General features: G+C 38.9%; 1 protein-coding gene across 4 annotated transcripts in view; it reads right to left on the reverse strand.

Moving 5' to 3' along the window:
- Nucleotides 1–507: 507 nt before the first annotated feature.
- The window catches only part of BTLA (B and T lymphocyte associated), a 31,797-nt gene continuing 19,104 nt past the window's right edge, over nucleotides 508–13,200 (reverse strand). Inside the window, exons 3-6 of one of the 4 annotated variants that reach the window (XM_019448354.2) lie at nucleotides 8,062–8,097; nucleotides 6,741–6,899; nucleotides 5,219–5,262; nucleotides 508–1,600 (exon numbers count right to left, since the gene is read on the reverse strand). In XM_019448354.2, the coding sequence (XP_019303899.1) occupies nucleotides 1,325–1,600; nucleotides 5,219–5,262; nucleotides 6,741–6,899; nucleotides 8,062–8,097 (515 nt within the window). In that variant the 3' untranslated portion in view covers nucleotides 508–1,324. Of the gene's footprint in view, nucleotides 1,601–5,218; nucleotides 5,266–6,740; nucleotides 6,900–8,061; nucleotides 8,098–13,200 lie in introns of all 4 variants that reach the window. The other 3 variants (XM_019448353.2, XM_019448355.2, XM_019448356.2) reach the window with 3 other exon arrangements.

The raw sequence follows: 13,200 nt of genomic DNA on the forward strand, positions 1-13,200 counted from the left end.
ACCCATCTCTTTTTGCTCTACTCAAGTGGCTGGACCTACAAAATTTTTAATGAATTGTTATGAAGCTATACCACTTCACTCTGGATGATTTGCCCTGACTTCCCTAGAAAGGAGTAAGAAGAACAGCAAGATACAGATGTGCTTAGTGAAAGTATGGTGACCTGGGGTGGCCAACTAAATATTCAAGACTTTTCTCCATTCCATTTTTTTTTTAACATTTATTTATTTTTGAGAGACAGAGAGAGGCAGAGCATGAGCAGGGGAGGGGGAGAGAGACACACACACACAGAATCCGAAGGAGGCTCCAGGCTCTGAGCTGTTTGTTAGCACAGAGCCTGACGTGGGGCCCGAACTCATGAACCGCAAGACCATGACCTGAGCTGCAGTTGGGCGCTCAACCGACTGAGCCACCCAGGCACCCCTCTCCATTCCATTAATAGTTCTTTTCATTTGCTATCAGATCAACTATGAAGCAGTTTAAGTCATTAATCTGCATTTGCTCGATGATGCTTATTTTTATGTTTATTTAAACACCCACGAGTATATTAATTCAGCAGCATTATATCACATTCATATACATTAGTCCATGTGACCTAACCACTGAGTCACAACTTTGTTTATAAATGCACCACACATTAATTGCTCCATTACTACCTATATTTGCTCAACAATGTAAAACCATTTGCGTGTCAGGTATGGGGAGCATCTGCTCTACAGTAGTCGGTGTAGCCCACAACTTTACTGAACCATTTATGCTTTCCATTCTTTTCTTATATCAAGTCTAAAGTTACCTCTTTACATTAAAAAAAAAAAAAACAGTATTAGAGGGACAGAGGAATATTTCTCATCATGGAAGAATGACCAGAAATAAACATACTATCATGACTGTGTTGATGGTTAGTTAGTCAAATTGGGACATCCTTTCTTTGTCAAGAGAGTGTAGTGAACTGATCCAGATAACACAAACCTCTCTTACTTACATGTGTCTCCTATCCTCCAAAAAATATATTAGCTTTGTACATTGGGTAAAATGTAGCTACGTTTAAATATTCTGCCACTCTGCTACTCATAATATCACTTAGTCTTGGAGGGAAAGGTTTTTGTGTTGTTGTTCAAGGGTGTCATATAAAAAGTTCCCTCAGAATTTGGGGGGAGAAATTTTAGTCATTTGTCCTATGAACCCTTAAGACCCGAGCACCAACATGAACCTCCTTAAAGTGAAGCTTCTCAGGTCAAGGAATGTTATTTAACCTTTTGTTGGGCTTGGTAATGGTGTTGACATGCATATCTTTCAGTGATCACCAGTTGGAGATCAAGATCGAATTTAACTCCTCACACATATGGCCGCATATTCTGTAGGTGTTTCTTTCACATTCCTTGATTGTCTTGGGTTTATTCCAATGACAGAATGGTTCAAAGAAGCGTAAACAATGCCCTGCTTGTTTTCCTCCAGACATGGGTTAGAATAAACTTCAGACTCTTCCTGGACCCTGAACCAGGGGTCATTATCATAAGTACCAGTTTCTGATAGCAGTGTTTGGGGATTTTGCCCGGTTCCCACTTCAGTTTCCTCACTCCGAAAGGGCTGGGGAATATCAACCTATAAGAGAAAAAAGATTGTTTTAACTACCATTTAAGGATGTGGTAGTGCATACAATTAGCAAACTATTAGTATATGCTAAATGGAGTCAACACATCACCAGAAATAATTTATTCTTCCTCACATTTGCTGCTGACATCCACATTTTTAGCATATTCTTATTTGTTAAAAGATGAAAGTCTTAGGAACATCACAGAACACTTTTCTTTAAGTTTTATTTATTTATTTAGAGAGAGACAGAGCATGAGCTGGGGACGGGTAGAGAGAGGGAGAGAGAACCCCAAGCAGGCTTAGCACTGTCAGCACAGAGCCCAAAATGGGGCTCCATCCCATGAACCATGAGATCATGACCTGAGCCAAAATCAAGAGCTACATGTTTAACCAAATGAGCCACCCAAGTGCCCCAACAGAATACTTTTCAATCTCTCAGCCCAAATTAATAAGAAAAGCATAAATATCCCACAAGAAACTTCAGACAGCTTATAAGATAATGGATAGCATTAACACAGCTTAGAAGTAAATGATTAAAAATAAAATAGAACAGATGCCCTCTAAGGGGTCAGAAAGAATAAATATGATGAGTTATCCAAGATACATTATTATGATTTAAAACCTGGAATTAGAAATTGCTTTCAATTTTGGAAAAGGAGGGCCTAACTGCAGGAAATATTTTACAATATTTGGATTATCACAAGAAAATTATTATACTTCCAAATAATTCAAATATCTTAAAGCTTCTGAGAAAGAGGTGAACTTAAAAAAAAAAAAAAAAAGAGGGACACCTGGGTGGCTCAATCGGTTAAGCATCCAACTTGGGCTCATGATCTCACTGTTTGTGAGTTCGAGCCCCACATCAGGCTTTCTGCTGTCAGCGTAGAGCCTGCTTCGGATCCTCTGTTCCCCCTCTCTCTGCCCCTCCCCTACTCGTGCTTTCTCTCTCTCAAAAATAAATAAATATTTTTAAAAATTAAGAAAAAAAATGGGAAAAGAGGTGAACTTACAAAAACTAAAATAAAATGTGTCCTGATGCTTCTCACTCTTTTCAGTTATTTGTTACCCACTCCTAACTATTCAAGGACATTACCAGTAAAAATGAAGATATTATTTTAACTCTAAGAGTTGTTAATTCAATTTTTAATCACAATTTTGCCAGTCAATTTACATACATGAAGTTTGGTCTAACTCCGTGAAGGTATCAGATCCACAGTCTTTGACAGTCTACATGCCTGTCTGGTCCTTTATCGTCCTTATTTTGTATGTGAAGTAACCCATATCCTACCCCTTCCTGGCAGAATTCTACCACATGTGCACGTCTGGCCCTATCCCGAGAAACTAAGCATTAGATGCTGAGTACATCGCTACCCTTCAATGAGGTGGCTGCCCAGGAAATAGCTCTAAGGCAGGATGATTGAATGAGGCAGGAATAGCTTTACCCCCCTCAGTCTCTTAGCTCAGCTGAAAAGTGTCCCAACCCCCATTCGAAGGAACCTGGGTAATTTCTCCAAAGAAGCTTTGAAGAAGAAAACAGTCATGTGACCTAATAAATAGCCATAAGTCCTCAATATAGAAACAAGATCCCTGTTGTACTTTTACAATTGTATAAAAGTCTGTCAACTCAGTTACCTGGCTCCCTTCCCAAAAGATGGCTGGTTTCTGTGGAAAACTTGGTTAGAATGAATGAGATAAAATAAAACACGCTGTCCTGTGGCTGATCCTATCCTGTAGGACCTCAGGAAAGTGGGTGGAGGCCACAAGGCTCTGTCTGTGGATAGAGATGACAAACGCCAAAGCCACTATCCTACTCTATATTTGTAATGCCATTTTACAGTTTACAAAGCACTTTAAAAAAATACACAGTTCCGGGTTTTCAGTATTTTAACTATTTTTATATACTCCAGGGACCGTTGTGGAATAAGATGAGAATTTCGGCTTTTATATGTACCTGCCATAATTTTACCAGTTCCTTTCTCTCTGTTGGATTTCTATTCCACTGATTTCAATACAAGTCCCTTCCTAAGAAATCTTTAATCTCAAAGATCTAATATGGCATCACTATATTTTCTGAAATGTTGGCCAACTGAAATGGGCCAAAGCTGTGAGTTCCTGCAAAAGACACAGGCATCTTAAAACAAAATTCCTAAATAATTGCACACATAGAGAAGCCCGTTCAATTCAACTTCAGATCATAAATAATTTGTTCAGCCTACACAGGAAGACATATGACTACATTTTAACCAAGCTGGGCTTTATCTAAGCAAGAAACTATTTAGATTATTGTTTTAGATAGTTTCATAGATCTCAGTCCTGATTGTAACAGAATGTAGTTCGTTGTTGTTCACTATAGGAAGAAAGAAAACAACATTTAAGAAAATTTTCCTACTTGAAAAAACAAAACTTCAGCACCCAACATAGTGATGCCTACTGCTGCTTACTAAAAACTTAATACGAGTTTACAAAGTTGAATGTATTTGGTTTGATTTAAAATTGGGCAACCTGGTGAGGAATGCTGAGTGTCATTTAATATTATACATAAAATTATTGGCTGTATCTGCCTTTGGTATTTCTGGAACTTTTGAGAAGGTTACTACAACTTTATCTCTACCCTTCCACAGTGAAACATGCACACACACACACACACACACACACACACACTACACACACACACACAGACACGTTCCTTTGCAGTACCTCATTTACAATTATTTGTTTTTAACTGAAGACCCTCATAAAAATTTTTTCAGAAATGTATTGCCTCATCTTCCATTTTTTTTGAGTTCCAATATTTACACAACATTGAGCCCCAAATAAAAAGCCTATGTTTAGATTCCAAGAACTTGTAGGGAAACGACACTGCTTCCAAAATGCCCTTGGCTTTGTCTGAGAGGTCTCTTCCTTGATGAGCCCACACACATTATGAGAGTTTTTGCATAATAACTAGACTTAGGGTCATGTTTCTTTAGCTGCTGGGAGTCTGTGAAGAAATCACCTGTCATTTATGAGATTATTTATGGTTCATTCTTTCATTAACTCTCAATTCTCTACCAAAAGACTGTAAGGTGTTTTTGTGAGAATATTTAAATAGCCTGAAGTCACATAACAGGCCAACAGCAAGCCAAGGCTGTACAAGCTACTCTCTGACTTTTCTGCTTCAGGTCTACTCTGCCACTAATGCCCTTCCAAAAGGCCACTTATTGTGAGACTTGTGAATTCTGAAGAATCTTTGCTGCAGATGGAGATTAATGTAAAATAAACACATTTTTAGGGATGCCTGGGTGGCTCAGTCGGTTAAGTGTCCGACTTCGGCTCAAGTCATGATCTCACAGTTTGTTGAGTTCGAGCCCCGTGTCGGGCTCTGTGCTGACAGCTCAGAGTCTGGAGCCTGTTTCAGATTCTGTGTCTCCCTCTCTCTCTGCCCCTCCTCTGCTCTCTCTCTCTCTCTCCAATAAATAAACATTAAAAAAATAAACACATTTTTAGAAGTAAGTCTATATATAGCATTTAGAACAGTTCCTGGGACAGGGTAAATGTTACATAGACTTATTAAATTTAAAATATTATATCAAGATTAAGATGGTATAACATAGATTGCATTTGTTTTAACAGATGCATGGAACATACCAGGTTAATTTCCCTTGCTGCTGTGTCAGAAGGCTCCTTTTTTTCTGCTGAAATTCAAAAAGACAAATAAGAAACCAAGAAGAGTAAAGAACAACACCAAATTCTTTCCCAATTCCCTGTAAGTTAAGGTTGTGGTAAGAATATGTGTTCTGGAATCAGATTGCTAGGTTGAAATTCTGGGGCAGAGGTGGGATGCCTCCCAGGCCAGTGGCAGCGTTGTTATTTGTTTTGGCGTGTTTATTTGCTGAAACCAACAAGGCACATACACTTCGGTTTGTGTACATTCACTGGCTCTTCCCTTCTGACTCCAGAGAGTCCTATGGCATATCCAAGAGGAAGGGGCAGGATGTACTGTATCACTTTAAACAGGCTGGAAATCCTGTTCTGGGGACATTCTATACCTGATGCCAGACCCACTGCTGTCCCCTCACCCACAAAGGCCAGGATCTCCTATGGCCCAGTTCACTTCAGATATAGTAGATCAAAGCATTTATTCCTGCGTCTTTTTCTAAAGTTTTCTAAAGCAGCCTCAAGAAAGATGGTGAAAGCTAGGGAGGGACTATCGAAAGAGACTTGGAGTTGCACATGTGAAGTGGGGGTTACAGAGGATTCCTTCAGTATTCTGAGAATGTTCTAGGCTCCGGAAGTCCTTACCACAAAACACCGAAAGTACTTTTGCCCAGACAAAGCTTTCTCTTGTGGCAGAGAAAAGGGTTGCTCTGTCTAGCTCTGTTTCTGTAGCTACCCTGAGGCTGCCCATGTGGGAGCTGGGATGGGAGGAGATGGCAGAGCGGGAAAAGTAAAGAGAGAGAGAACAGGGATGTTTTGGAACAGAGCTGCATCAGAATTCTCTACACATCTCTTTCTTACTATGTTTAAGTGTTTGCTCCCGACACCAAAGGAATTCTTAAACAAGCAGAAGGGAATTGTTTCCAAGATTTCACACCTCTCTTGTCCTAGCCAAACCCACATTTTTTCAAATGCATTACTTTTGGGTGAGAGTTCAGTTCAGGCCTGTGTTTGTGGTGGCAAAAGAAAGTACAGACATAGGAATTTCCTTCTGGGAAACACAGTCTTCATTTAGGCAAGGGCGTGTATGAGTGGTATGATGTGGTGTGGCTCTGAAAAAGAGGATGAGACAAACTAACTCAAAGCAGACTTGTTGGCCTGAGAGATTATGTCAACCTCCCTTTCACTACCCTTAAAGTTTAGAAGAGCTGCTTGTCACATAAACTTAAGACAGACACAAGTGGAATGGGTCAGTCCCAGCCACATGCCCTCTTTAGCACAGGCCCTGCCTGGAGCACTGTGCTGTGGAGAACATGCCTCTCTATGACTGAAGGGGACCTGAATTAATCCATTTGTCTTTTTGGTGGAAGGATGTTGTCCCTGAGGAAATCATTATCCATGGCTCCTTGCAGAATATGGGAAAGAAAACAAGAACCAACTAAAAATCAATCAGCCCTAGTAACTGACCCCCAAATGTGTAGCATATAAGCAGCAGATGGAAGGTAGAACCCACCTTGGTGCCTTCTAAGGCAGAAGAACAGGCACAAACAGGTAATGAGCAGAGGCAATGCCCCCAAAGGAAGCAAACTATAAAGCATCCATCGTTTGTCCGCCGTCACTTCCTGAGAGGGTGGTCCTGAGGCACCAGTTGTATCTGAAATGTGAGTCAATGCTAAAGACAGTTAGGAAATTTCAGATATAATAGGATCAGTAATACCTCCTGCATCATCAGAACTTGAATGAAGGAGATTTCCAGCTGATGCCTCTATTTCCCTTCCGGGATGCATTCCCACAGAACCCCTGGCCTCAGTATTCTCACCCACCTCTTGCTTTATTGATGAGCATATGTGGGTGGCTCTGGGTTAAAATTCATCTTTTGTAAGAATTTGTAATTCTGCTAGGATCGATCCCCTCTAAAAGAATACCCATAACAGCTCTCAGAAAGCACTTCACCAAGCCCTTTCATTGACATTGTCTTACTTAACTCTTATATTCACCACTAAAGAAAAGTAAGGAAACTGTTATTTTTATCTAGTTCCATGCCTTGATAAAAGGGTTATTGTTCCAAGACTCTTACCCAAGGTCAGATAGCTAGTGAGTTGTAGTTGGGACCCAAGCCAACATGTTTTTGATACTAAATTCCAGTTTCTTTAACACAAAGGTCTTTTTGTTGTCTCGTAACTCTTTGGTATCTCCATATACTATATAATTTTGTTATCTACAGATAGCCTTGTTATCTCCAAATATGCTCTGCTGGGCATACAGCTTATACTCATTGCTATGATCAATGTTAACATGCGTTAATGTTCTGTTTGTCCATGATAGGTTGCAACTAATCGACGGATCGCGAAACAATTTAATAGACCACAAAAAACATTAAAAATAAGAATCACAACAGGATATAAAAAAATCAGAATGCATCACACAGCATTAATTTTGTATATATGTTAAGTATTTTATGCAGCAATTTTTTATTTCTAAATATATTAACATAGTTATCTACCTCCTTCCTCATATGCTTGGTTCAAGGTAAAGGTGGTCAGGAGCTACTGAAGCTGGGCAAATAGTGCTTAGATAACAACAGAGTGGTAACAAAGTCTTCATTATCCATGCTGCAGCTGCTGCTTAGGTTAGGACAGCAGCCAAGTCATTACCAACAACAGACACAGCTGTCTGGGGGGAGGGTATGAATAGAAACAGGGACAAGGGTTCCCACATAGAAAACCTAATACAAAAAAAAAATTCACTCCATTAGGAAAATCCAACTTTTATCCTTTCTTCAACCATGAAACAATCTTATTTCCTTATTTTTATTTGACTAGTTTGATACTTACTTATTAGAGGGTATTCTGAATTATTTTGAGTCTGTTCTGAAATAGAAAAGCAAGATAAAGAATTGAAACTGGTTGCAAAAACAATACTTGTGTGTGTCTAGAGTCAGAGTTAGTCTGAGAGGACTCCTGCATTTGCACACTAACCAAACCCAGTAACCCAGCTCAAAGGAGTTTGCATGATGTGCAAATCACCACCTCAAAGATCACGGACACAAAGTTAAGTCCCTAGATTTATTTTGAGGCTTGAAAAATTACCCTAAATACAACACAAACGTCATCTGTCTGCGTTGATTCCCTTTTCCCTATTACTTAAGTATAAGGACAGAATACAGCCTGTATGACATCTTCCGGCACTTGGAAAAACAGGATGCTCATTCAGCAGGTGCTCCAAGTGAGTGTGGAGGGACACAAGGAAAGGATGCTTTGGAGGCCATGCTGACTACTCACTCTGAAACAGAGATTGTGCCTTTCACTTCCTGCCTACTCATACCACTCTCACTTTTCTGCTAAGAGAATGACCACTTGACTTTGTGAAGTTCCTAATCACGGACTGACCAAGGGAGGTTGGGGAGGATGTACAGGCCCATGTGCATTCCAGGGATTGTTCCCCAGCTCTGTCACCTTTTCTTCTGGGGCTTTGCTTTGCAAAGCACTTTTCCTCATTCTGGGAGAATACTGCTTTCCCAGCAGCGTCCAAGCCCTGACTCTGCCACAGCCCTGTTCTTACATGGACCAATTCTTAACTTGGACAAAGAAAGAGAGTCAGATGCAAAACAGGAAAATTCCCAATAGCACCAAAGAAAGATATTTGAAGGGGAGAAATATTTTTTGTGTCACACCTCCACATCATTTTTATGCAAAGCATTGTTTTTAAATATAATTTCATAGTATATTTTTCTCCTTCAGTACTCAGCTCACTGAGTACTCCCACATACAGAAGGAAAAGGAATTTTTCTTGAACTCTTTCCCTATTATGTTTGCTTTCATCACCTCATAAAAGGCAAATTCACACCCATTTCAAAGCCAATTCTGAAATAATTCATTTGACTTTTGTGAAGGAAGCAAGGATGACCCAGAAAAATATGACACAGTTCCTGCTTTCCAGACATTATAATTCTTCATGGGATAAAGAACATTTCCATACATTACTACAGTGCAAGGAAATGTCTGATAAATGAGAGGCACAGACCTTAAATGGCATAAAATTTGCTAGAAAAGAGAAATCACTTCCCCTAGGGTGAACATGGAAAGCTTCCTTAAGAATGTGGGAAATGGGCTGGGCTTGACAGGAAGGCCAGAATTGTGGTAAGTGGAGGCAGATGAGTGGTTGCCCTATGAGTGGAGAGAGCAGCATAGGGTGAAGACATGTGATGGCAGGTAAGGCTGTGGGGCTGGAGTAGAGGTTCATGGTGGAGTCCAGAAGCAATCAAGGAAGGTAGGTGTGGGTGGACTGTGGAAGGCCTTGAATGTTGGTTAAATGTGAGCCCAACATGGGAAGCACCGCAGATGCTCTGCAGGGACTCACTAAAGGAGCGGCATTATGGAAGACATTTATTAGGCAAGTGAAGTGTATTAGGAAGATGTTTGGCTGAAATGGACTAAAACAGGAAACACTAAAGACAAAGAGTCCATACGGCTGATTGGAAGATTTGGAAGGAAGATAATGAAAGTTTGAGATGCTCATGAAGCTACAGGAAGGAAGCAATTCCAGAGTGAAGGTTGCTGCCAGACAAGAGTAGACGGCCAAAGCAAAGTCCTGGGGACCTCCCCTTAGGGCAGGAGCACTGATTCAAAAGTGATAAGAAATTCTGGAGAGTACAAATTAGAATAGGAATCTCCAAAGGGAAATTTAAAAAGCCCTTCCTGTCTTCTAGGTAACTTTTCCTTCTCACATCTCCATCTTTCTTGCTCATCCCCAGTGTGATCCTAATAAGCACATCGCCACCCCCCACACCCCCCCCCCCCCCCCGCCCCACAGGCACAGGGTTCAAGAGAGAAGCTGCCTCTCTTCCCTTTGGCCCCTTCCTCCCCAAGGGAGACAGATTGTTGATCCTAATTTCAGCTCCGACTTTTTCCTAGAACAGGAAACTTTATGCACTTTACAAACTGGGCAACCATCTGTAGTGGCTGTGGAATGACCCCAAAATGGGACAGAGGAGACACAGTAATACCCCTGGGACACTTCCATGTCATAAGTCATTTTTGGGTTGCCTCTGACCTTGGCTGAATTCCTCCCTCTTGCACAGAAGGGGGTTAATTCCCACAAAAGAAGACAGAATTACACAAGACAGTCCCTCTTCCAAGGAGGGTGGACTCAATGCCACTGCATTTAATTTTATTATACATTATATTAATATACATTATATAAATAATCTAATAGCACTGAATTACTATTTCATAGTATCATTAATATCCTGGAAGTAATGTTTTGCAAGTTTTGCTTATTTTTATCATTTATTTTGCCAGTTAAAAAAGTACTACTTCTTAAAAAATTCAATATTTTACCTCATTATGTGAATGTGCAATTTCCTCCAGAAAGGATTCATTCCATAATCTCTAGTATAAGCTTCTCCAGGTTGTTAAAGGCAATTGTTTAACTTTGCATAGATGATGTTATTTAATTCATTTAAGAATTATAAAGAAATATTTATTGAACACCTACTATGTGCTACACACTGTGCCATCTATTTGTAGAGAAGCAAAGATGTTTAAGACACAGCTTCCATTCCAAAGAGGTTTATAAGCCAATGCACGTATAGTCACAGGCAATTAGCACTGAGTTTGATAACAAATTTGCAAAAGCAGGGTCTCCAACTCTGCCTTAAATCCCTTCTACACTTCTGTGCTTGATGATATAGAGGTTGTAACCAGCACTAGATTGTTGTGCATTCCTTTACCAGGCTGCTTTCAGAGGTCTTAAAATAACTTAAAAGATTTTTAAGGAATTTAAGTGGATTCCTTCATTGGGTTACTTTAAGGGAGTTAAAAGATGGACTCCAAAGTGTGCATATATAGTAATAAATTAATTTTTACAAACACAAAGTGTATGCATTCAAATGAATGGTTTCCATAGAGGAAGTGACTGCATACGTCTGCATCTAGATTTCAGACATTACTATTGCACCAGAACTCTTTGAAATTTCTCTTTGCAGTAATCTTCATGGTCAATTTAACATAAATATTATTATTTTAATATTTTAAAGCATACAACTTAGTGTAATGTTGTACAACTCTCTAGTGTTGTGCACTATCTAGTTTCAGAACATTTTCATCATCCCCAAAGGAAATTCCATACACATTAAGTAGTTACTCCCATTAACCCTTTCTGCCAGCCTCTGGCAGCCATTAGTCACTTTCTATCTCCACAGATTTTTCTGTTCTTCGTATTTCATGCAAACAGAATCAAGATTATAATATGTAATCTTTTTTATCTGGCTTCTTTTACTTAGCACAATGTTTTTGAAGTTCAACTGTTTTGTAACATATCAGTACTTCATTCCTTTTTTGCCTGAATAATATTCCACTGTATGAATATAACACATTTCCTTTATCAGTTTGACGAACATTTGGATTGTTTCGACTTTTTGACTTTTGTGAATAGTATGGCTATAAGCATTCATGTACAAGTTTTAATGTGGACGTATACTTTCATTTCACTTGGATATTGCTGGGTCTTGTGGAAACTATGTTTAACCTTTTGAAGAAAGGTTGCCAGACCTTTTCCAAAGCAACTGCAACATTTTACATTCCCACCAGCACAGTACAAGGAGTTCAATTTGTCCACATCTTTGCTATCACTTGTTATTTTCCATTAAAAAAAAATTCTAGTAATCCTAGTGTCTGTGAGTGGTGTCTCATCGTGATTTTGATTTGCGTTCCTCTAATAACTAATGACATTGAGCATTTCTTCATGTGCTTATTGGCCATTTATATATTTTCTTTGAAGGAATGTCTATTCAGTCTTTTGCCCATTTTAATTGAGTTGCTTATCTGTTGTTGGGTTGTAAGACTTCTTTATATATTCTGGGTTCTAGTCCCTTATCAGATATATGATTTGCAAATATTTTCTCACATTCCATATGTTGTCTTTTCATTCTCTTTATAGTGTCCTTTGATGTACAAAAGTTTTTAATTTTTATGAAGTATAATTTATTTATTTATGTATTTATGTATATATGCTTTTGATGCTGTAGCAAAATAATATTGACAAATCCAAGATCATGAAGATCTACTCTTGTGTTTTCCTCTAAGGAAAAATAGTATTAAAATTTTATACAAACATAGATTCTATTGTTTTAGTTCTTATATTAAATATCTGATCCATTTTTACTTATTTTTACATGTTGTATGAGGTAGAGGTCCAAATTCATTTTTCTGTGTATGTATATCCAATTGCCTCAGCACTATTTACTGAAGAAACTATCATTTTTCCATTGAATGGGTTTGGAAGTCTTGTTAAAAGTCAATTGGCCAAAAGAAGACATCCAAATGGCTAAGAGACCCATGAAAAGATGCTCACTATCATTCATAATCAGGGAAATACAAATCAAAACTACAATGAGATACCACCTCAGATTGGTCAGAGTGGCTAAAATTAAAAACTCATGGAACAACAGATGTTGGTGAAGATGTGGAGAAAGGGCAACACTCTTGCACTGTTGGGGAATGCAAACTGGTGCAGCCACTCTGGAAAACAGTGTGGAGGTTCCTCAAAAAATTAAAGATTGATTACCCTATGACCCAGAAATAGCACTACTAGGAGTTTATCCAAAGGATACAGGAGTGCTGATTCATAGGGGCACATATACCCCAATGTTTATAGCAGCACTTTCAACAATAGCCAAATTATGGAAAGAGCCTAAGTGTCCATTGACTGATGAATGGATAAAGAAGATGTGTTTTATATACACAATGGAATACTACTTGGCAATGAAAAAATGAAATCTTGCCATTTGCAACAACTTGGATGGAACTGGAGGGTATTATGCTAAGTAAAATAAGTCAGTCAGAGAAAGACAGATATCATGGTTTCACTCATATGTGGAAGTTGAGAAACTTAACAGAAGACCATATGGGAAGGGAAAGAAACAAAAATATATAGTTACAAACAGAGAGGAAGGCAAACCATAAGAGACTTTT

The sequence above is a fragment of the Panthera pardus genome, unplaced genomic scaffold (genome assembly GCF_024362965.1).
Source record: "Panthera pardus isolate Hobbes unplaced genomic scaffold, ASM2436296v1 HiC_scaffold_16, whole genome shotgun sequence".
NCBI lineage: Eukaryota > Metazoa > Chordata > Mammalia > Carnivora > Felidae > Panthera > Panthera pardus.